Raw genomic sequence first — 22,961 nt, forward strand, 5'->3', positions numbered from 1 at the left:
TTTCCAAACCTTCATTCTATGATTCTATAAATATCATGCATGGCATTCTACTATTTGCATGGTGACTTTATGGTTGGAGTTGGGAAATCAGGAGTGGGCATTCCTTAGTCTTTGGCATAAGTTTCCCATTATTTCTTTTAATGGCTTTAGCCATGGTTTAGAGTGGGGTGAGCCACCCTTTGGTGGCTACACAATGGATGTAACATGATGTGGTATATATGGAATTCTTCATTGGGTGGAGCAACAGTGTAAAGCAGACAGGATTAGGTTTTGTTATTGTTTCTTCTTTCTGGAATGGAATTAGGATCTTGTATTTTGTTTCTATGTTATGTTTCTTTCTGTGACTCAGGCTACATTTCTATTGTGCTTCCTCCTTGGAATGGCAGACAACCCTGCCTCTAAAGAATTTGGGGAGTTATGTTGGCACTTTAACCTGAATTTCTGTTTTTGTGTGTTTGTTTTCCCAACTGGGATTTACAAGGGAATATCTCAGTGGGGTGTGCTGTTTAATCTTAGATTGTTATGAAACAAATGGATTAGCTGTGGGAATTCCATCATCATGAAATGTCTTTGTGGGAAAGTATTTACTGTAAAAGATGCAAGGCAAAAAGATCCAATCAGAAATCTTTCACCATTCCCATCAACATGTCATAGTTCTTTCTACTAATAACAATTCTGTTCTGTTTGCTTTTAATGCATATATTATAATAATATTGTGCACTGTGTATTAACAAGAGTGGTGCCAGCCTATGGTAAGAAATGTTTTAAACAACACTTAAAGTTACCACTGAAGTTTAATCAATTTATACCACTGTTCAAAAAGAGATACTCTGTTTTGGTGATTAAGCTACAGTTGTGACTGTCATTATCACCATCATCCATTCTTGTTATTATGTCTAAAGATATTTAATGCACTTAATGAAGCTCCAACTAATATGAAATACTTTTTTTCCCTCACTCTTTTAAAGCTGGCCTTTGCCGGAGTTTAATCCAAGTCAGATCCGACTAATTGTGTACCAGGACTGTGAAAGAAGAGGGCGAAATGTTTTATTTGACTCCAATGCCAAGAGAAGAACTGAAGATGTGTCAATATCGGTGAGCAACATTAATTAAAACTGAATAACCTATGCACACAGTTTTTCAAATGTAACATATGCTTAATCCATAGAGGCTTTAACATTCAATTCTCTGCACTGGTAACTGCACTTCTAAGATAAATGTTTGTTATTGCTATGTTTAAAAATGATTGTGTTTACACATTAGGAATGTGTAAGACTCACTAAACCGTCCTGAAATGGCTTTGCGTGGAGGAAGGTTTGTCATGGTCCGGATTGGGAACAGAACATCCCTAGAATTCTGCACAATGTTCCATTCCTGAATCAATGAGCTTTGTACAGTTTCACAAAGTATTAGAGTTTCGGTGATTGTTCTAAATGGCATTAAAGGGTTAGGTACTGTCTCCCTCAAATGCAGTTTGGCTCCTGGTGATTACGTGGATACATCAGTGTAGCTTGCTTGGCAACAATTCAAAAGTGTTTTGTCACTGTTTTCTTCTACAGTAGTTTTTTGACAGTGTAATCTAAAGCCGTGATTATTTCCTTGTGATCTCCCATCCCGCTACTGATCAAGTCCAATGCTGCTTAGCTCTTTCGAGATCAGCCAAGGTCAGTTGGTGCTGCTACCTGTAATGCCCCTTGTCCTTAATGGCTTAAGTATAATGCTACTATCCTCCTTTATTAGCTCTTAGGTTCTTTTTGTAGTTAACGTCAAGGTGGCCACCCCATTTTTAAATAAAAAAGAAATGGAAAGTAGTATAGAAATTTTGAGGACATACTCTACCAACTGCTGTTCCCAAATCATACTGGTAAATGTTTTCATTGGGTGTATTTCTTTAATTTCTTTCATTGACTGTATTTCTTTGAGCTACAATGCTAAGTCCTTAAAATGACCATGCGTGCGCACACATGCACACACACACACACACACAAACACTTTTTGACCAAAATAAGCCAATAGGTGACCACCAAAGTTCAATTGTAAATACAAGCATTATCTGCTGGTTGGAAGTGGAAAGATTCTGATCACATATCTCAGCTAAGTGGCAAACGTTTCCCAACCTTCACTTGACAGCATATATGAAGTTCTAGCAGCATCCCACAGCACTTTTGCCCTTTGAAACAACACAATGTGTGGGACATGTGTTTTCTTGCTGTGAAAAGATCATCTGTTAGCTGCATTTTAGAATTTCATGCCTTTGCTTTTTGACCCCCACATACTCAGTGATTTATATTGCCTTTTTAAAAGAGAGCGTTTGCTGCATTTGGAACTGAACACAGTTGCATTTGGAATGGTTCATCAGTAAAACAGAAGAGTTAGTTGATTTCTGGAGCATGGTTTAATTTCCTCCACCTTTCAACAAAGCTATGCCCTCTTCCTGAATTCCGCTGCACTGTAATTTCTTGCTTGGTGGAACATGTTATCATACAAGAAAGTCCACCTTAGCTAACACAAGGCAAGACAAAATACTTCCACTTGTGAGCATTTAAAAGCAGTTCTGATGAAAGGAACACTTCCATGCCAGGGAAACCATGTGATGTACTTCTTAAATTTTTGACACATCCCAAAAGAAGTTCATTGTAAACTGAATTTTAAAAGATGATTTATGGCAACAGATGTTTACATTCAGATCTTTTCCAAAGTCACCTCTCCTGCTCCACTTTTCTGAGTCAAAACAGACACAATGCTGTTGGATGCTTGTGCATGACATATCAATACTTAGTGCATTACTGCTGAACATGGGTGGATTAAAGTTTGGTTTGCTTAGTATTTGTTTCTAAGTAAAATCTGCAAGACCTAAGTCATACCGTTCCAGATTTGGAATGACTGCTATGCATCTCAGAAACTTTCTAGGATAACTGTCAATCATTAATAAATTCTTTAACTAACGGGAGAGAAATGTCAAATGGGGTGCCCCAGAGATCAATTCTGAGTCCTCTATTCCTCAATATTTTCATGTATGATTTCTATAATAAGGTAGAAGAAAATGTTATCAAATCTGTAGATGATACAAAACTGGGTGGGTTAGCTAATAATCAACAAGACTGAAATAAAATTCAAACTGACCTTGATAGGTTTGTTGGTTTGTTTGTTTAATTTAGGGACGCACAACTCTGTTGAAGAATGGGCTGAAAGAAATAGAAACCAAATTTAACAAAGACAAATGTGAAGTTCTTCACTTATGAAACAAAAATCAAGAGTATAGGTGTAAGATGGCAGATACCTAGCTTTGCTAATAGTACTTGTGAGAAAGATCTTGGAATAGTAGTTGATTGCCAGCTGTAAATGAACCGGCAACCTGCTATGATTGCAAAGAAAGCAAATGTTATTTTAGAGTGTATCAGTAGAAGTACAACTTTCAAATCACAGGAGGCAATTGTTCCCTTCTATTCTGCTATAGCCAGACCTTAAGTACTGTGGCCAGGTTTGGGCAACACACTTTAAGAGGGATTCAGAGAAATTGGATCAGCTTCAGAGAAGGGCGGTGAAGACAATCAACTAGTATTTTGGAAATGGATGAAAGTTGTTCTTGAGTGTGTATATGTTTTAAATACTAGAATAAAGTGTTATGGCCAGTAGAATCCATTTAAGAATTTGGCCACCATACTTCTACAAACTGGATTTCTGAAATTGTCAGCTTTCCTAAAGATGTCTCTTTGGATTGCATGCAATGAAATGCATTACAGTAACAGGGCCAGAAAGTTAAGAGAAAGCCTGTTTCTCAGTGACGGGGATCTGCTTTGCATACAAACATGTCAGTTTCAGTCTCTGGTATCTCCAAACATGGCTAGGAAGGATTCCTTCATGACACTCAGGACAGCTGCTACCATTCAGCATCTGTAGTCCTGAGGGAGATGGGCCAAAGGTCTAATTAAGTAGAGAGCAACTTCTAGTTTTACCCAGTGTAAGAGTAATCAAGGACGGGCTGTGTGTATTTACCTTGCTTATTTATTTTTAGTTGGTTGGTAAAGTCCAGCATTTCTATGCCAAAATTATGCTCAAGACAATGTATGGATAAGAAGTATAAAATCATGACCAGAAGGAAAAAGAAATTGAAATGTAAAGAAACAAAGAACAGTGGACTGTATCATGTGATGCTATAATAAACCTCCTGTCAAGAGCAGGAGATGGTTTCAAAGGTTCATCTGAAAATGCTTCCACAACAGTAGAGTCCAAAAGGCATACCTCACAAGGCTTCCTTATCCTGTAGCATTATTGTGGTTTCCTTCAAGGAATGTAGCACAATTTGCGTGTTCCCAAGTCACGGTGGAAGGAGAAAAGCAAGGATGTTGCTCTGTTCCTAGACTAGACTAACTGGGGACTCTGTCCTAATGAATTGTGTGCATTTCAGAGTAGATGTATATAGCCCTGAAAAGTGGAGTCTTCTCCATATCTGATCTCTTTGCCTGTGGTGGATGGGACCGGGTCCACTTAATTTCATCATGATCCTGACATCTTCGTTATTTTTATTTATCTTCGTTATTTTTATTTATCTATTATATGGCCACCCATCTTAAGCAATGCTGGGTGGCTCACAACAACAATAAAACCAATGACTATAAAACAGTCATAAAAACAGATAAACAATAAAACAAAAACCCTGCGCCTTAATCGTCCCCTTAGGATGCCCCACAGCAGGCTCCAGTTGCCCTCATTCCATATTATTTAGCTATACAATCCTATCCCAGCACCTTGGCAAAAAGCCAAGTCTTAAGGGCCTTCTGAAAAGCTGAAAGGCTGGGGGCCTGCCTTTTATTATCTTACAGTTGTCTTGTGGTAGACGTGAGAGTGTGAACAAGTCTCTCTCTTCCCGTCACCTGCATCTCATGTAATTTCCCCTGGACATAGAGAAGGGTTCAGCCCTCAAAGTTAAAAGCACCTGAGTTTAATGGAGTCATTGTGTACATAGCACATTCCTATCATGAATTTCACATTGATAGAATAACTCAAAACTTTGTAATCACTGAGACTAGTGAGTGAGTAATTGGAGGAATTGTGCAGTGAGGATAATAAAGAAGTGGTTGTGATCATACAATGTTTTCATGAATGCCAATTTAGAAAACGTGTATTTTTAAGTTTTCAAATGACATATAATTGTTTTTCTGTGAAATTAAACTATTTAGCTTTGTCCCACACTTTAATTAATTGTACCAGTGCTAGCTTTGTTGGAAATGTGTTGCATTCTAAAAGGAAATTCAGCATATGCATGAAAAACACATATGTAATTTTAAAGAGAAATACAAATGTATTCAATATTTCTGCCAAATGTAATATTTATATAGATGAAGGAAAAACCTTGTAAAAAACTTGACTTAGTGTTTTTTGTGCAGGTATAGTGCTTGCAACCATGTTCCATTTGAAAATCTCTCATGCATACTCCCTTTCTCATAAAAATATTAAACTGTACCCTTTTAAAATGTGAGTTTATGTGAAAGTAGTCCGTTGTTTTCTAATGGACTGAAAAATTCTGCATGACAGTTTATTTGCTCACAAGCTTCTTTTGCTTGCTCTATCCACACCAGAATTTTTTGCATCTCCTGAGTGTGTGTAAGTACACTGCATGTACTGCATTGTTGGTGGGTGTGGGCAACAGTATGTTGGCTTGCAAGGTAGTCTCTAGATTAGAAATACTACCTTGCCCAAAATAGTGTGAATGTGTCTGGGGTAAAACTGAGCTTGGACATGCCTGTGATATATTGGTCAAAATGCTCCAAAACTGATCAGTTCAGTCATTGTCATTAGCTGGGAATGCTGCAGGTGGCATGGATGCAGTTAAGGCTGAAAACCTAGTCTGCATCTACTCTGTCTTACTAAAAATGTGATATGAACTCCTTGGTTAGCCAAAGCTCTGTTGGGCAGCAATGGTCAGTGGGTCCAGTCTGGTGACGGCCATGGCATATAGAACTTTGAGACATGAAATATAAGATAAGCGTGAATTAACAAGTAATTTTTTTTATACACACACACACACACACACACACACACCCTGGTACTTCTCCAGCTTCTCATGCTCCTTCTTCTTGATGATGGTGTCACTTGATACTGCTACATCTATTACCACCGCTATCTTCTGGTCCTTGTTTACTACCACAATGTTTGGTTGATTGGCCAGAACCTGCCTGTATGTCTGGATCTGGACATCCCACAGGATCTTAGCCCTGTTATTCTCCATGACCTTCTGTGGAAACTCCCATCTGGACTTGGGAGGGCCTAGCCCATACACTGTACAGATGTTTCTGTACACAGTGCCATCTACTTGGTTCTCTTCTTGATCATATAGTCAAGCATCTCCAGGATTACAGCTGCTGTAGCATATACCAATTCATTGGTTTGAGTTGTGGTGGTAGTAGGGATTGTCATGAGGGCTCTATTGGCATCTTCTAGCATACTATCTGATGGTACTTCTCCACTGAGCCTTGGTAATCAGTCCTGAGGGTTGACTGCAGCTAGTTTATCCATCATCTTATGCCTCATATCAGCTGCTGTGCTCTGTAATGGAGGTGGTGGCAGTGATGTTCAGGTGTTGGCTGCACATCCAGTAGTTTTCTGGGTCATCTTGAGTCCAGCATGTAATGTATAGTTGGTCTATCTCAAATTGTGAGAACAACTTCCTCTTCGCTATGTTGAAGTGTTGGGTAACTAGCTGTTTCTCAGTTAGTGTGGATGTAGGTCTTCTGTCCATCCATAGTTCCCTCATACATTTCATATATTCCTTCTCATTAGGTCTACTGTTGTAGTAGCATTCCATCAATTCCAGGTTCTCTCGTCTCATCCATGTATGGTTTGTTCCAGTAGTCCACTTATCATCAGATTGTCCTGGTTCCCCAACATCTGGCATGGACCTTGTTAATCTGGATGATGTCCAAGCCAGCATGACTCTCTTAGTTTGTGTCACTCTCATATCCGAGGTAGGGAGATGAAGCATTAAGGGGTCTTTGCCCAAGGACTCCTACTGGTAAGGTAGGTACCAGCCAGGATTTGAACCTCGGTTTCCCGCATTAAAGGCCAGAGCTCTAACCACTACATTATCCAACCAATATATATTGAGACTAGTAATGTGATCTCTTGTATGAGTCCTTTAGCTTAGGTGATTTGTCTGAAAATGAGATATGTGATAGTAAGAACTGAAATTTCAGTTTGAAAGTAGCAGTCCCTAACTTGACATTATTCAGAATATAGGGATTAAAACTACCCAAGTTCCCTCTTCCTGTTTAGGAATTTAGGTGAGCCTTTCCATCCTGTTTAGGAATTCTGGCGTTAAAGTCCAAACATATCTGGAATGAAAAAAAGACATCTCTTTTATCTGTTTGGCTTTTGTATCTGCACATGGACAACAGCATCTCTTAATTATTGAGATCTTCAGAATAGAAGCTGAGGTAGCACAGTAGTTTTCATTTCAATATTGAGAAAGCTTGTGTTAGTTCCAGTTCAAAGCACTGTTCACTTGCCTCATGCTACTGGCTTCGATGGACGCAACAGATGGTGCTAGTAGTATGGTGCCTATTATGTTGATTTATCACACTTATACACTTGCTTAGGAACAGAGATTCCAATTTCCTTTATATGTAGTACTTGGTCATTAACCTCTTTATAATTTTGGAAACATAGCTTGTACTGTGCTTGGAACAGCAAACAATTCCTTTATTGCATAATCTCTGGCAATTTGTTGCATCTTGTATTTCACTGACATTCAGAGTTGAAAACTTTGCAGAGACAAAACAGACACCTCAGATATTTGATCCAGGTGTCTGGTGAGTTGCTCTTGAGCATATGCTCAGTTCTAAAATTGCATGTTCTAAAATTTGTCTGGGTTCCACATTTTGGGGATGATTGGCTCACTGGCAAGTTGTTGACAGATGGCATCCAAAAGATGGTGACCATTTGACCTCTTTTTACCTATGGCGATTCTGAGGTTGATTGCATTCCACTGTAAAGGCCAAAGATATAACATTTCCTAGTATTTTTGGTCAAGAAAGAATGCATTCAAGATACAGTGTTTAAGGGAGAGCTTTGCAGAAAACTAGTATGTAGGAGAACATTTTTAAGGCAGTTTCATGTATTAAGTACTGTAGGTTTGCTTGGTTAAGCTTGGAAATGTGTTGTTTGAGAAATATATTCTATCATTCCAGGTGATTTTTTTTTCATTTTTTCATATTTAAATATGCCTACTTGTAACCAAGAATGATTAAGCAAACTTTCAACATCAGCTGAATGCTACAGTGTGACTTGTCTGAGCAAAAATGCTGTAACCCTTAGATTCAGTGTGGTTTTATCACATGATGCAGTGCCTGGTCCAAGACGCTGTTGTTTGTCAGAGATAAAATGCAATTCTAGTTCATGGGTTCCTAGTGAAATCATATGATAGCTATTCACATGTTTTTAGCTGTTGCATGCCAAAAAAACTGAAGCCACTAGCAATTCTAACAGTGCACGAGTTCAGCTTTGTCCTTTTAATGATCAGCCTGTCATAATAAGAGGTTGTTCTTGGGAGAAGTAGTGCAATCTTGAGTTCTAGCTCTGAAAAAAAGAAAAAGGACTGGCCTTGAATTAGTTGGCTCTGCATTTCTTAAACTATGGGTCTAGACCCACCATTGGTGCTTAGCTTTGCCTCCAATTAGAGAATGAGAAAAGAGTTGTAAGAAGATAGCCTTGGTGTTAGAGATGAGGAGGGTGAGATTTTGAATAATGGCTTATGTTTCCTTCATAAAATCAGAGTCTGTTTCTCTCTGTAATAATGGTTCAGTGCTCTGAATGGCTGGCCTTGGTAATTTCCAGCTGTCAACTGACAACAGGCTTCTTCCTAATCTTCTCTGGTACAGATGTTCAGATTGGTCCACCAGAATTACAATAACAACTTCTTGGGGAACCAAAATCCATACATTAAAAAAAATTATATTGATTTGTTCCTTCCTATCCAACGCCCCAATAAAGTTTTCCTTTGCAAATACTTATTACTGGGAGAATAATCTGTGATTAATAGCTGTACTTCCACTGTTCTAAATACAGTCTGAATTTCTGTGAATCACTTTCACTTAAGGACTGTTAAAAAATCAGCCTCCAATCCCAAACTTTGTGGAAATGTCAGATCTCCCCTGAATAAATGCTCATTTTTTGTGGGGATAGGAATAGGTTTTTCTCATGTTTCTATATATCTTCTCCATTTCAAGGAATAGGGAAGTCTGCATATCAACTTCCTTGCTGGTATCATTTACTGGTTTAAGAACTGCTGGCTTAAATTTAGGGACAAGCCAAAATACATGCTGGTTGAAATGAAAGACAGAATGGTGGTTAAATTTCACTTCAGCACATGCAGTGGGACACCATACCTGAGACTTGCTTGTGGGGCTGAATGACAACCTGCAACACTTCATTGCTCCTTTCAGCCTATTTAGCATCTCTCTGCTTGATGCTGGAGCTGTTTCTACCAAAAGTAGGGATTCAGTAGTCCATTGACAGCATACAGATAGTCCATGTTTAGCAGCCATAGTTGGGACTGGCAATTTGGTGGTTAAGCAAAGTGGTCACTAAGTGAAACCATGATTGTGTTTATGATCTTACTTCAACTTTCCTTTGCTTTACAGACCTGTGAAGGTCATAAAGTTACTTTTTCATCACTGTCATAACTGTGAACAGTTGCTAAATGAGGCAGTCGCTAAATGAGGACTTCCTGTAGATAGAACTTGCATAGGAGCCTTTGGTTTGCCTCCTTGTCTCTTAAACCAGAGTTATTAATTTTATTGGAGGGCTAAAATCCTTTTTTTGCTTTGAATGGTAAGTTGGAGGATATGCTCAAAAAGATCTGGATAAAATAGTCAACACTGAATAGCTCTTCTGACATTTTTAAAAATTATAGTTCAGTGGAGAAGATCTTGGATAGGACAATGAAAATTTGAGGGGGGGGGGGCTACATATATCCCAGCTTTAGATTATAACAGAATGCACAGAGAACATTCACTTGGTGGTTGTAATTGTTATTTGTTATCATAATTGTTATTTGGGTCATCTGAGGGACCATCTTTCCCCGATCATATCAGCCCATCCCATTAGATCCAGCAGGGAAGGTATGCTATGTGTTCCATTGGCCAGGGACTTGCATTTGAGGGAGGGGGTTGTTCCATTGCTTCTTAAAGAGGCTCTGGTGCACCCCCTCCTTAAGAAACCATTGCTAGATCCCAACATTCTGGACAACTTTCATCCATTATTTAACCTCCCTTTTTGGGGTAAGTTGGTTGAGAGGGTGATTGTCCAACAGCTTCAGAGGGCCTTGGATGAAGCAGATTATCTGGAACCTTTTCAGTCTGGATTCAGACCTGGATATGGTACAGAAACAGCATTGGTTGCACTTCTGGATGATCTCTGGCATGGGCAGGATGGAGGTTGTGCATCCATCCTTGCCCTACTTGACCTGTCAGCGGCTTTCGATACCCTTTACCATGGTATCCTTCTGGATCATCTCAGGAGATTGGGGGTGGGTGGCACTGTGTTGTGCTGGTTCACCTCCTTCCTCCGGAGCTGATTCCAGTCGGTGGTGGTTGGGGAGGAGAGATCCCGCCCTCGGACAATGTTATGTGGGGTGCCACAAGGTCCAGTACTCCCCTCCCCTCCTATTTAATATCTACATGAGGCCTCTGGGTGAGCTCATCCATCGCCATGGGGTGAGGTATCATCAGTACGCTGATACCAACTATACATCTCTGCTCCTGGCGAAGTAAATGATGCTGTGGACACCTTATCCTGGTGCCTGGAGACTATGAGGATGTGGATGGGGAACAGCAGGCTTCAACTGGACCCTGGCAAGACTGAGTGGCTTTGGGTTTGGGGTTCTGCTGGGTCTGCGTCTATACCACCTTTGGTGCTAGATGGGGTGGCACTGCCCCAGACAGACCCAGTACACAATTTGGGGGTCCTCCTAGCTCGCGACTCCTGCTTGAAGAGCAGGTGGCAGTTGTGACTAGGAGGGCCTTCGAACAACTTGATGTTGTGTGCCAGTTGCACCCTTTCCTGGATTGGGAGGCTCTGCTCACAATCACTCATGCCCTAGACACCTCCAAATTTGATTACTGTAATGCGCTCTACATGGGACTGCCCCTGAAGAATATCTGGAAGCTTCAACTGATGCAGAATGGAGCAGTTATGTGTGCTCCTGGAAGAGTACACGTTACACCTCTGCTTCACAAGTTGCATTGGCTGCCAGCTTGCTTCCAGGTCCAATTCAAGGTGCTGATTTTGACCTTTAAAGCCCTTCATGGCATGGGGCTGGGTTATCTGAGGGACTGCCCTCAGATCACATCAACCCGTCCCATTAGGTCTGGCAGGGAAGGTATGCTACGCGTTCCACCGGCCAGGGACTTGCATTTGGTGGGTCCCATGAGGCGGGCCTCCTCTGCCGTGGCTCCCTCCTTGTGGAACATTCTCCCCCATGAAGAGAGCCTCGCCCCTTCCCTGCAGTCGTTTAGGAAGACCCTTAAGACCTGGTTGTGCCATTAGGCCTGGGGGTCTTTAGGAACCAGAGACATTCTTAGGTGGCTCCACTGTAATTGATATTCTGCTCTCTTCATGGGGTTTGTATATTTTAAAATCTGGTTAAAAATTTGTGATAATGTTTTTATTCTAATAATATTTTTTTAACTTTTCATAATGCCTGTTTTTATTCACTTATTTTATTTTAATTGTTGTACGCCACCCAGAGTCGCTTTGTGAGAGGGGCAACTATATAAATGGGATGGATGGATGGGTAGATAGTTGTTATAATCCAAAGTCTTTTTATGCCACAGACTAAAATAAAGGTGGGAAGATGTCTGTAACATCAATTCCAGTGTTTGAAGATACATGCTTGCAAATTGCTCTCTGCTGCCATATTTGTTGACAGTGTAAAGGGAGCACTTTTGCTGCCTCTACACTTTACTTAAGTTTGCAGACTTTATTTAAAGCAAATTGATCAAAAAGTGTCTAGTACGGTATCTGTGACATCATGTAGAACACGGTTTCCCAAACTGTGAGGTGTACCTTCCTTGGAGAGGTGCAGACAGAGTCCAGGGGAGGTTGAAGAACGTTTTAGTTACATTGTTACAATAAATCCACCTTTCTCAAAGTATCATTGTATTGTTTTTATTGTTCATTTTAGTGTTTGGATTTTTAGGAAAGGTGTGTACATTAAGATTACACTAAAAGGAGGTGTGATGGCAAAAAGTTTAGGAATCCCTGATGTAGAATGAATTAACATTGTTTTTTGTTTAAGGTAGTCTCTTCGGTTCTACTTCTAAAACCAGAAAATGCGTATCTATGTCAATATGCGTATAGTACTTTGGATTTAATTTAGAAGAGCTACTTTGGAATGTGCTAGAATACAAATGCAACAGTTTTTGGCAACTTATTTAAACTAGCTGTGTATGTTTTCAAGACATCCTGGGAAAAGATTCAGCTGTTTTAATGAGTTCCAATAAATGCTGCATTTGTGTTCCTGCATGTGTTCCAAACTGAACTTGAAACATTCCCCAGCTGTAATGTGTTATTTTTAGATATTGTTCCAATAATAATAATAACAATTTATTAAGTTTGTATGCCACCTGACTCTCAATGGGTCTGAGTGGCTCACAGCAATCAAACAAATTACAAAAAAATCAATAACAGATAAAAGGTAAAGATAAAAGGTGCAAGGGCAATGAAGCAGGGGGTTTCACTCTCCCTTGCCAAAGGCCTGGATGAAGAGTCAGGTCTTCATGGTTCTTCTAAACAACAGCAGAATGGGGGCCATCTGGATCTCAGGGGGAACCTTTTTCCAGAGGGCAGCTACTGCTACAAAGAAGGTGCACTTCCATGGTCCTGATAGAAGAATCTTATCATGGTAAACAAATAAAACCTATCTTAGGTGGTGATTTCCTCTGTATCCTCGATATTGAAATGCTTATGTTAATATGAAGTTTTCTACTTATCATTGTATGTGGAATGTATTTCTTGAACAACGCTCTGGAGATTGCAAAGTATACTTTTTTAATTAACTTTTTTTTATTACAAAAAAAAGGAAAAACATACATAAAAGTGCTTTAACATAAAAGTGAAAAAGTACGGCAACAACAAGAAAAAGTTAATGTATCATTATAATGTACACAGTTCCAATTCTATATATCCTTATCTAATACAAATGTTATTCAAGTACATATATATATTTAATAGAGTTATATGACAATCCTGTTTTTTAAACCCAATGTATTTTGTATAAATGAGTCCCACATTTCATTATACTTGTCCATACAAAGTCTATGTCTATAGGCAATCTGCTCACAAGTAGCAAGTGTAATCAGGTCTTCAATCCATTGACTAAATGGGGCTGTAATGTTCAACATCAGTCTTTTGGCCAAAGTAAGGACATGGAGAATCCAAAGTAAGGGCACGGAGAATCCATTTATGTTATCCAGTTGTCAAGTTCCATGTACTAGGTATATAGTTCAAAAGAATATTATCCTTTGAAAATGTTAGCTTTTGTTGCATAATCATATATATTGCAAAGTATAATGTGGCAATTGCATCTTTTTCTCCATCAGAAGCTCTGCAGTGATGCTCAGGTGAAAGTCTTTGGAAAATGTTGCCAGCTCAAACCTGGAGGAGACAGTTCCTCTTCTTTGGACAGTTCAATCAATTCTTCTTCTTCTTCTTCTGAAACAAAAGAACAGTGTCCAAAATTTCAGGTGAGAATCCTTTGAATTGTGTTGAAAGCATTACCTTATTAGGAGTGGCGGGGCCTTTGGGGCAGAGTTCTGAGCCAAGAAGTTCTTTGGTTATTGTCCAGCAGAACAGATGGTTGATATTATCTGAGTCTGCAATAGGAAAACTGAGAAAATTACCTGCAGAATGGACGTTGTCCAGTGATCTGAACATTAATTATGAAGAATAACAGCTAGTGGACACCCAGTTGTCTACAACCTGTGCTAACCTGGAAGTAAGGCTTGTGGAAATGAATTGAGCTTTTTTTTTTTTTAATATGCATGCCTAAAATTTCATTGTAGGAAGCCTGAGGTGTAGGGATATTAAAGATGCATAATTTGTACACCTATTCCTTTTCTTCTTGAATCTTACCAGAATAGGAAAGACCAGGAATGCACCAAAAGAGGGAAGTGATAACGAGGGCATATAACCTGTATTTTTAGATATGGAGTAATTTAAGAATGCCTTTTTTTTTTTTTGGTGCCTTCAAGTCAGTTTTGACTCTTGGAGCCTGCCTGGACAACTCCCTGCAGTTTTATTGGCAAGATTTCAGAAGTGTTTTGCCATTGCCTCCTTCCTAGGGCTGAAAGAGAGTGACTGGCCCAAGGTCACCCAGCTGGCTTTGTCCCTAGGCGGGACTAGAACTCTGGGTCTCCCAGTTTCTAGCCTGGTGTCTTAACCATTACACCAAACTAGCACTCTGAAGAATGCCATACCTGATTTTATAAATCTAGAAACAGAAGAATGAAAACATTTTGCTGTCTCAGATGCAGAACAGAAACCATTGTGGTAGCCACTGAACATAACTTTAACATGACAATAGGATAATATATTTTGCGGCATCTGAATGTGGTAGGCTAGCTTCAGGAACAGAACATAGAATATAAGCTACACAGTTCTGTCTCCTAACTCTTAACTGTTGTTCCTTGTTCTTGAGGGGATTAGCTAACGATAGGATTGACTCTACCCCGGTACTGCATTTACTTCTTTGGCCAATCATCCCAAGTGTTGATGCTACAAATTGCTGGCCCATCTCTCAACTTTTTATCAGAATTGTGCTATGTGCATAAATATTCCATTTAATTTTGGGTACTTCTTACCAGTACAAAAGTCTTCACGTTGTCATAGATTCTGTAGATGCTATTTTTACTTTCAATTTTAATGATAAATTTTGAGTTTATCAGTTAGATATAAAATAAATTCTGATATACAGTTATATCAGAAATCAGGGCAGATTTGTTTTATCAAAATATAAAAATAGTTATTTGTCAATTTTTGTTTCAGTTCTGAAATATGTATATTTGTTTGACTACATTCATTTTCCTCTACCTGGTACTCACCAAATATGTTGTGCCATGACACTTGTGTAGTCAGAGACAATGGGAACTGTAGTCCAACATTCAGCACAGTAGATTGCATTCATGACACTTCACCATCACTAAATGTCAGGGGTCTCTGGTTTTCTTATTTTAAATATTTGGAAAGACTTGTGCAATAGTGTTTATTGTCTGAAAAGTAGTTTGAAAATGTTAAATGATAGATGTTTGCTTGCTGTCACTTTAAAAGGGTTATGAACTGGCATTCATTGAACCTGGGTTACATTTTAAGAGAGGTTTTGGCTACTAGTGCAGCCAGTCATCTGACTGATATATTTCTGTCATCTCACCTTGTGCTGAGAGAAGTGTTTTCTATTAAGCCTTCCTAAAATAGAGTTGAGCCTTTATATTCTTTGTAGCGAAGTAATTCTCTGCTTAAGACTGGCATGACACATTCTGGAGGACTTCTTGAGGGATGTCAGTGAGCCTGATCTTATAACTAAGTTTAAAAACTGTGCTAAGAAAATGTTAGCTTCCACATTTCATCATTTACACCTTGTCTTTCAGTCTCAGTACATTTCTTTGTATTGCACTAGTGAAATTGAAAATAGTAATTTTTATTAAAAAAAAAATCTTCATCAAGGAAGAATATCTGGGTTGGTAAGGAAATAGCAGAGTTTCTCTGAGCTCTGTTCCTAGAATAGAGAATAAGAATAATGTTTTGCAGCCTGGAATTGTGGTTGTACCTCATTTAACTTCCATGTCAGAGAGATTTTTTAGGGAACTCTAACCCAATCAGTGCTTTCTGCCAAGGGATTCCATATCAATGAATGTGTTGCATCCAGTGTTGGAGAGGCAGATCACACATATTTTAAGAGTGCTTGTGGCACAAGGAGGGTGGTTAACGTAAATATCAGGAAGTGCATGTAAATGACTAACACAGTGGAATTCGGTCTTCTCCTGAATAAATGTTGCACAAAGTATTTACAAAATTAGTTTGCACAATGTAGAATGCAAGTATGGGTTTCCAGTTGTCAAAAGCTGAAGCAAATGATACACACATTATTAAAAGACAGCAAAATGGTTTCAGTCTACAGGCAGAGCTTTTTCCTACTGTTGTCCACCAGCAACTGATCTTCAGTGACCTAGTCTCTCAGGAACCAGAGGTTCCCATAGTCATCTTAACTAGTCATTGTTAATAGCAGAATTAGCATCTGTGTAGCCCAGCAAATTTCATAGACAAAACCGCTCATATCCCAGCCCAGCCTGTTCCATGTTCTACTAATGGAGGGGATCATTTTTTTCAGCCCATAGTGAAATGACAAGGGGGCAATAGGCAATACGTTTTCTCACGATCTACTCCTATGCCATGCCAAGATGGTAAGATGTATGGAGGGACAATATGGAGGGACTGATAATAGGTCTCTTTTTCACATGTACATGAATTGGGCATTTCTCACTGTATTGAACAGTCATGGGATAAAACAATGGCAGAGATATTAACATGTGGCAGCCCATATAAATTGTCATACATTTATCATTATCCATTTTCTGTCTTTCATAGAAAAATAGCTAAAAATCAGCCTTGCAGGAGTCTAAAGTATAGGTGTTTGTTTGTACTATTGTGATAATCAGTTAAACATTTGAGTTCAGGCTTTGTAAACATCTGCATGTTTTATCTGCCTGCTATGTAAATTCTACTCTTAAAGTGACTGGGCAGCATCGTCAGTTACATGCAAAGTTAGGTAATATTGCACTTCATTTTCAGCAAAATTAGTGATGCAGGTTTTTCAGAAATGTTTGAATTGGAAATTATATTTATGCAAATGAGTGTGATTTAAATCAGCATATTCATCTCAGTATCTATAGTCTGCACAGGTATTTGGTCTACATCATTTTTAAAACTCTGACTTATTTTATAAGATTTAAACATTGCATTTAAAGAAACTAAGAGTACTAATATTTGGATAAAATATTTACCAATCTTGGGCAACAGGCAACAAAATAATACACAATTGAGATGTACTTTTAGCTTCTTGATTTTTTTTAGAACAATCACCTGAAAAGCAAATATCACACAACTTTGAAACTGCCAAAATTGGGTGAACTGGAAAATTTTAACTTGTCCAGGAGGTCAGCTGAATCTTATCTCATAATGCATTTCTAGAACAGGTGCAGAGCATCATGGGATGCATAGCTCCTAAAAGAAAGGTTTTACACTAGTCCCTGTAAATTCACTTCTTCAATCATCTGGATTTTCTTCCAGAAAGGGTAAAAATCTAGCCAGTTTTCTTGCTTGATGCCTAAGGATTTATCAAACTGCTATTTGGGGGTTGTTTTTGGTTCTGATGTTGTTTTTTTTCAGAAAATATTTTCATAGCTGAAGTATTTTCTTCAAGACTCAACTAGTAACTGCTGTTATCTTAAATAACATAGAATATCCATATACTAATGTATTTTGTTTGACATCTTTGTCAGTTCATCTTATTTACTACATTTGGCATTATTGCATAAATTGCACAATTTTGATTGTAATTGATGGAATTAACTATTATCGTGACGATGGAAAAATAACCTAGAATCCTGTTTCCCATTAAAATAACTTTTCCTTCCTACCAGGAACATTGCTACATTAGAAACCTTTCTGCCATTAGGGTTGAAAGTGCCAGTACCTGCAGGGTAATCAAGAAGGCGTATATCATCCTGTAGTGTGACACATCTGATTACTGCCAAATAATTTTAAGTGCTCTGTAACCAGGTGTGAAAAGTGTGTGAACTTCTAAGCCCTTGAGTGCAGATGCTTCTGCTCTCATGATAACAGCAAACAGAATAGAGTGGACTAAGCTATTCAAAGAGTTGTGCATTCTGTATTACTTGCTTAAATCCACGTATAGGAATATACCTAGGGCAATCGACTATTACGTTACAGTGGGTTTGTTATTTTTCTCACAGGATTGAGTTCCAATACGCACCTCTCCCATGAAATCAAATTACATCCTTTAAGGTAGAATGGCCAAATACCAAGAGGGTATCAAAGCCCATATGCCTGGAGTATTTGCTCAAGATAAGCAAGAAGGAAAACTGAGAGCAGGTCAGGCTTTTAAGGCACATGATGTTCTCCAAGGCAAGCCATAAGATAGGGGTGAACAGTTTGTTACTCCAGGGCTGTGTGAGGCATCCTGAGTCCCCTCTGGTCAAATCGCGCTAAATCTGAAAGTTGCAGTGTAAGCCCTCTAGCAGGCTTTGTACAAAACAGGGAGAAGGGAAAGGAGGGGGGAAAAAAACCCTGAAAACAAACCCTGCTCACATGCTCAAACACCGAATAAAATCTTGGCCCTGCCACATGTGGGATACGATCCCATTCATTTTGCATCACATATGTTGGAGCCCCTGGCATCCACACCTGCCATAAAAGCACAGCAGTTAATGTGTGGAGAGCGGCAGCAGGTGCAGGAGATCCTGATTCTACCCAAAGATTATTTTCAGCATGAGGAACAGCTGCCATCTACAGCAGCATTTACAACTCCGATACTAGAGACCCAAAGTGTACCCACATAAACATCTTGGTACCTGTGGAGAGTGTTTGTGCATGGGCATGTACACACACACATGCTTTTTTGTTAAATGTGTTTATACTTGTGATGTCCCTTCATTTGCCATGCCCTGAATTAAGAATGCTTTAAAAATAATCACCATACAGCATAATTATTAGAGGTGTCTTTTGCAGGGCTCTCGATGTTCCTCAGATGCCAATATGCTTGGGGAAATGATGTTTGGTTCTGTGGCTATGAGCTACAAGGGTTCAACCTTAAAAATCCATCAGATCCGGTAAAGATTCTTTTTTGTTATATATAGATATATAGATACATATATATATATATTTCCCTCTTAACCCTTTCCCCAGGAGTCAGAATCTTATTTCACTGAGATTCAGGAAACACCCTGCATCTGGACTTTTAGGGTCATATTAATTCTTGCACTGTGAAGACAGTGTAGAAGGGACAGCGTGGGGAGAGGGAATGTGATCTCTCTTGATGGTTTTATTTGGATTCTCCATGCCTTATTCAAAATGAAGGGGGAAGTTTCCATACATTCCTGCTAATGACTTAGATACTAAACATATTACCTACGCCTTGGTTTTTATCAGGTATTTGTTGTAAATTCAGTAGCTATATATACTGGGCTGTACACAGTGTGCTTAGTTGTGGGCCAGAGATGGGCAGTGAGGTGTGCATGATGCCCCAGTGGCATTTTGTAGTCCAGGAACCCAGATTAATCACAATGACTGAAAACTGACAGCACAATCAGCTGCTATGGGAAATAAAAGATGGGAAATAAGAAATCTGGAGCGTAAGTCCTAAAGAAGCATGTGGCTGTTTAAAAATGGCCTAACCCTTCCAAAATTCTTCCCCAAACCCAGCCTCAGTTACGTGGGTGATGTGGCCCTACCCACTTTGTAGCCTTCATTCCCTCAAAGGGTGGCCCTTGGTCATCCCTGCTATTATCAAGTCCAAGCCCATGTCCTCCTTTTCCATGTGTTCGATTTTATATTGTTGAGTATTTGCAGAATATTTTTAATTATGTGGTTTTGATATGCTGATCCCCAGCTAGTTGCTTTATGTGCTTTTCATACAGCTGTATTCATCTAAAGCCAGAATTCCACACAGCTCTCAAATAGGCATGCTGTTCCGTCATTCCCCCAGTTGCCCTTTAATGTGGAAAAACATGGAATATATAATTTTTACAGAAAAAAATGCTGCCATCTGTTAAACTCATTCACTGGGTAGGATGAATCTCCAAAGCTAAGTTGATTCTGATGGGATTTAAGAGCGATAGTAGGCCCATGTATTGGGGAAATTACAAATAATTTTGTAAAAGAAAATGGAACTTTACCATGAGCTTTCTGGAAACAAGAGTCTTACAAAAGTTTTATCATATGAATGTTGCTTTCTTAAAATTCAGGGTAGGGCTGTTGGGTTGTGGTTTTTATTACTGCTTTTATGTGCTTATATTTATTATTCATGTTCTAAATCTGAAATACATTTATGATGATTAGCTGACTTGGGAAAAAAGAAAACTAAGCCTATTTTAAAATAATAAAATACATTGTTTAATTTTTAAAGTTCTTTCTCTAGCACACTATTTTTGGGAAATGCTTTGGAATCTTCATTTAGTAAAGAAGAATGCCCTAGAACAGTGTTTCTCAACCTCAACAACTTTAAGATGTGTGGATTTCAACTCCTAGAATCCCCCAGCCGGCATGCCTGCTGGGGAATTCTGGGAGTTGAAGTCCACACATCTTAAAGATTCTGAGGTTGAGAAACACTGCCTTAGAAAGACTATGACTCGTGGTCTGATGAATGGGGATTGCTCTTTCGTGAGGACCTCTTTTCATTCTTATTTTCTTGGCTTCACAGCTCTCCTCCACAGCTTATGCTGAGCAAAGTTTTTACAGCTCGAACTGGAAGCAGTATTTATGGAAGTTTAAACACGTGAGTATATTAGAAAGAGCGTGTGATTGTTAGGGGGTGAGGGACTGGTGCTTTGGTTTATTCAGGAGAATAGATTGTCCCTCTCTAGTTCCTTTTTTCTCTATAGATTCCTGTTTCATTCTCACAAGACATAAGGGTGCAGGCAGGGGAAAAGGAGCAATGAATGTAAGACACAACTGATAATAAAGTTAAACATCATAGCACAAGATTGATTGTTTTTTCTTTCTTTTTTTCCTGCAGGCTTCAAGACAGTCTTGAGTTTATTAATCAGGATAATAATACTTTGAAGCCAGATCATAGCACAATTATGAATGGACTGCTTATGAACATAGGTAACTTTCTTATTTGCAACATAAGACCCTTGATGATTACACAGATCAATCTGATCAATAGTAAAATAACTTTTTAAAGAAATGCTATGCATTTGGGGCTAAAGCAGCCATTGCTCTAAATTCAAACATAGCTCATGACCCTGACATTTGAAAACTGGAATACTTTACTGCTGTATGAGTATTTGAAGGAAGTTGATGAAGTCAGCTGAAATCCATTTATGGTGAAAATAACCAAAAGTATAATATAAAACACAAAATGTTCCCCATATTAGAATTATATTCTGATCAGATAAAACTGTATTTTTTAATATTTATAGAAGTGAATGTCAACAAAACACTATCATATTTTTGTTATCATGTGAATATGTAAAGTATGTAATATGTGAGATATATTTCATAGTTCCAGTGATCATAATGTTGGTTTAGCTTATTTAGTTGTTTGTTTAGTAATTTTAAATATTTACATTGACCTTCGTTCTATATTTCAGGACAATGTACTTTACAACAATAGAATAAGAAATAATGTCTTAAAAATTAAATCTGGTAATAAATAAAAATGCTTGGCAAGTGTGTTTTCACCTGACCCAAAGACTGCTGTATGGGCATCAGGCAGGTGTCTTTAGGAGCCACTCCATAGCTGGTGAAAGCATTATATCATGTAGCTCCAATAAAGAAAAAGACCTTAGAAAAAGATGTTAAAACTTGACATGGAATGGGGCAGTTTTCCCCCAAAGTTTGCCTAATAAGCAGCAGCTAACAAATTAGAAACATGACAGCTGTATTCATCATCAGTTGAACCTCCTGGGTAGTCTTCAACATCAGGGCTATATATACTGCCTTGCAGCAATTGCAACAAGTAGACATAGGGCATGGATCATGACCATCACTCTCCTGAAATGACTGCAGTGATGGCAAAAGTTATCCTTGCTGACCAGGACTGTCACCAAAGCCTGCAGAGACAATGATGGATCTATGAGTCTATGAATATGTTTTATATATACATGACATAACTCATGTAAACTGCTTTGGACGTGTGAAAGAGCAGGAGGAGGAAAATTAGCGTGAGTTCAGTTGTTCTCAGACAAGAAGACTAGCTTGGTTCTTCCCAAGGTCTTTAAGTTGAATTGGGAGACAGTTGAGCAGAACTCAGTGGTCCTCGCTAGGCACTATGTTGAAGCCTCCTAGGCCCCTCCAAGTGCTGCTCTTCAGAGTCCAGGGATCCTTTGTAATATTGCATAATTGTTTACAGAAGCTGCAGAAATCCAACAGGGTACCTTGTATTTCCACTCATGATTTAGTCACCCTTTATTTTAAGCATTGCCTAGTAAATGTGAAGAGAGCCAGTTTGGTGTAGTGGTTTGAGGACTGTGAGTTTTATTCCTGCCTTAGACTTTGGGCCAGTCATTCTCTCTTAGCCCTGCAAAGAAGGCAAGGGCAAACCTCTTCCAAAATATTTGCCAAGAAAACTGCAGGGACTTGTCCAGGCAATCGCCAGAAATCAAGACTGACTCGAAAGCACCAAAAAAAAAAGTAAAAGTAAATCAGAAGAATGAGCTTTATTAACTACAATTATGTTCACTGAGGTTTTTTGCTGCAGTTTGCTGCTCTTATCCATGCAGCTGTTCCCCAGCAGCCTAATTAATCTTCAGTAATAGCACTTAGCTAAGAAGTAGAACAATCTGATGATCCAGAGAAAACCCTTTCCTTTTCCCATAAGCCATACCATTTATATTGGCTACCTACAGTGTCATCTGTTTGAGCAGGATGATTTCAGATCAAGCACCCACAGTTTATGTAATTAGTTTCTTGTTATTTAAAATGAATTATTTGGCTTTCTAATGCCAAATTAACTTGGTTGGCGGAAAGATCAGTACATACTAAACCTATATACTGGGATTGCTTTGTCCTTGGATGAATCATGCACTCAACACTCTTTTAATCCATTTATTTAATCAATATCACTCACGTTTTAGAAACCAACTGGGTTTTAATAGTGGGCGAAAGATCAAGAGTATAAAAACAATTTATTTTCACTTGTGGAACACTGTAGCATAAATTGCTTT

At 38.8% G+C, this 22,961-nt stretch overlaps 1 protein-coding gene across 4 annotated transcripts in view; it reads left to right on the plus strand.

The window, feature by feature from the left end:
* The window catches only part of FNIP1 (folliculin interacting protein 1), a 104,690-nt gene that overhangs the window by 46,542 nt on the left and 35,187 nt on the right, over positions 1 to 22,961 (plus strand). For all 4 annotated transcript variants that reach the window (XR_015794753.1, XM_007420947.4, XM_007420949.4 and 1 more), the window contains exons 2-6: positions 969 to 1,095; positions 13,599 to 13,742; positions 18,802 to 18,902; positions 20,492 to 20,566; positions 20,807 to 20,898. Coding sequence is in view for 3 of the 4 variants with exons in the window: in XM_007420947.4 (XP_007421009.1) it covers positions 969 to 1,095; positions 13,599 to 13,742; positions 18,802 to 18,902; positions 20,492 to 20,566; positions 20,807 to 20,898 (539 nt within the window). In the remaining variant the exon portion in view is untranslated. The remainder of the gene's footprint in view (positions 1 to 968; positions 1,096 to 13,598; positions 13,743 to 18,801; positions 18,903 to 20,491; positions 20,567 to 20,806; positions 20,899 to 22,961) is intronic.

The sequence above is a fragment of the Python bivittatus genome, unplaced genomic scaffold (assembly GCF_059951505.1).
Source record: "Python bivittatus isolate LINGU-HERP-01145 unplaced genomic scaffold, Pbiv_v1 ctg000080_np1212, whole genome shotgun sequence".
Lineage (NCBI taxonomy): Eukaryota > Metazoa > Chordata > Lepidosauria > Squamata > Pythonidae > Python > Python bivittatus.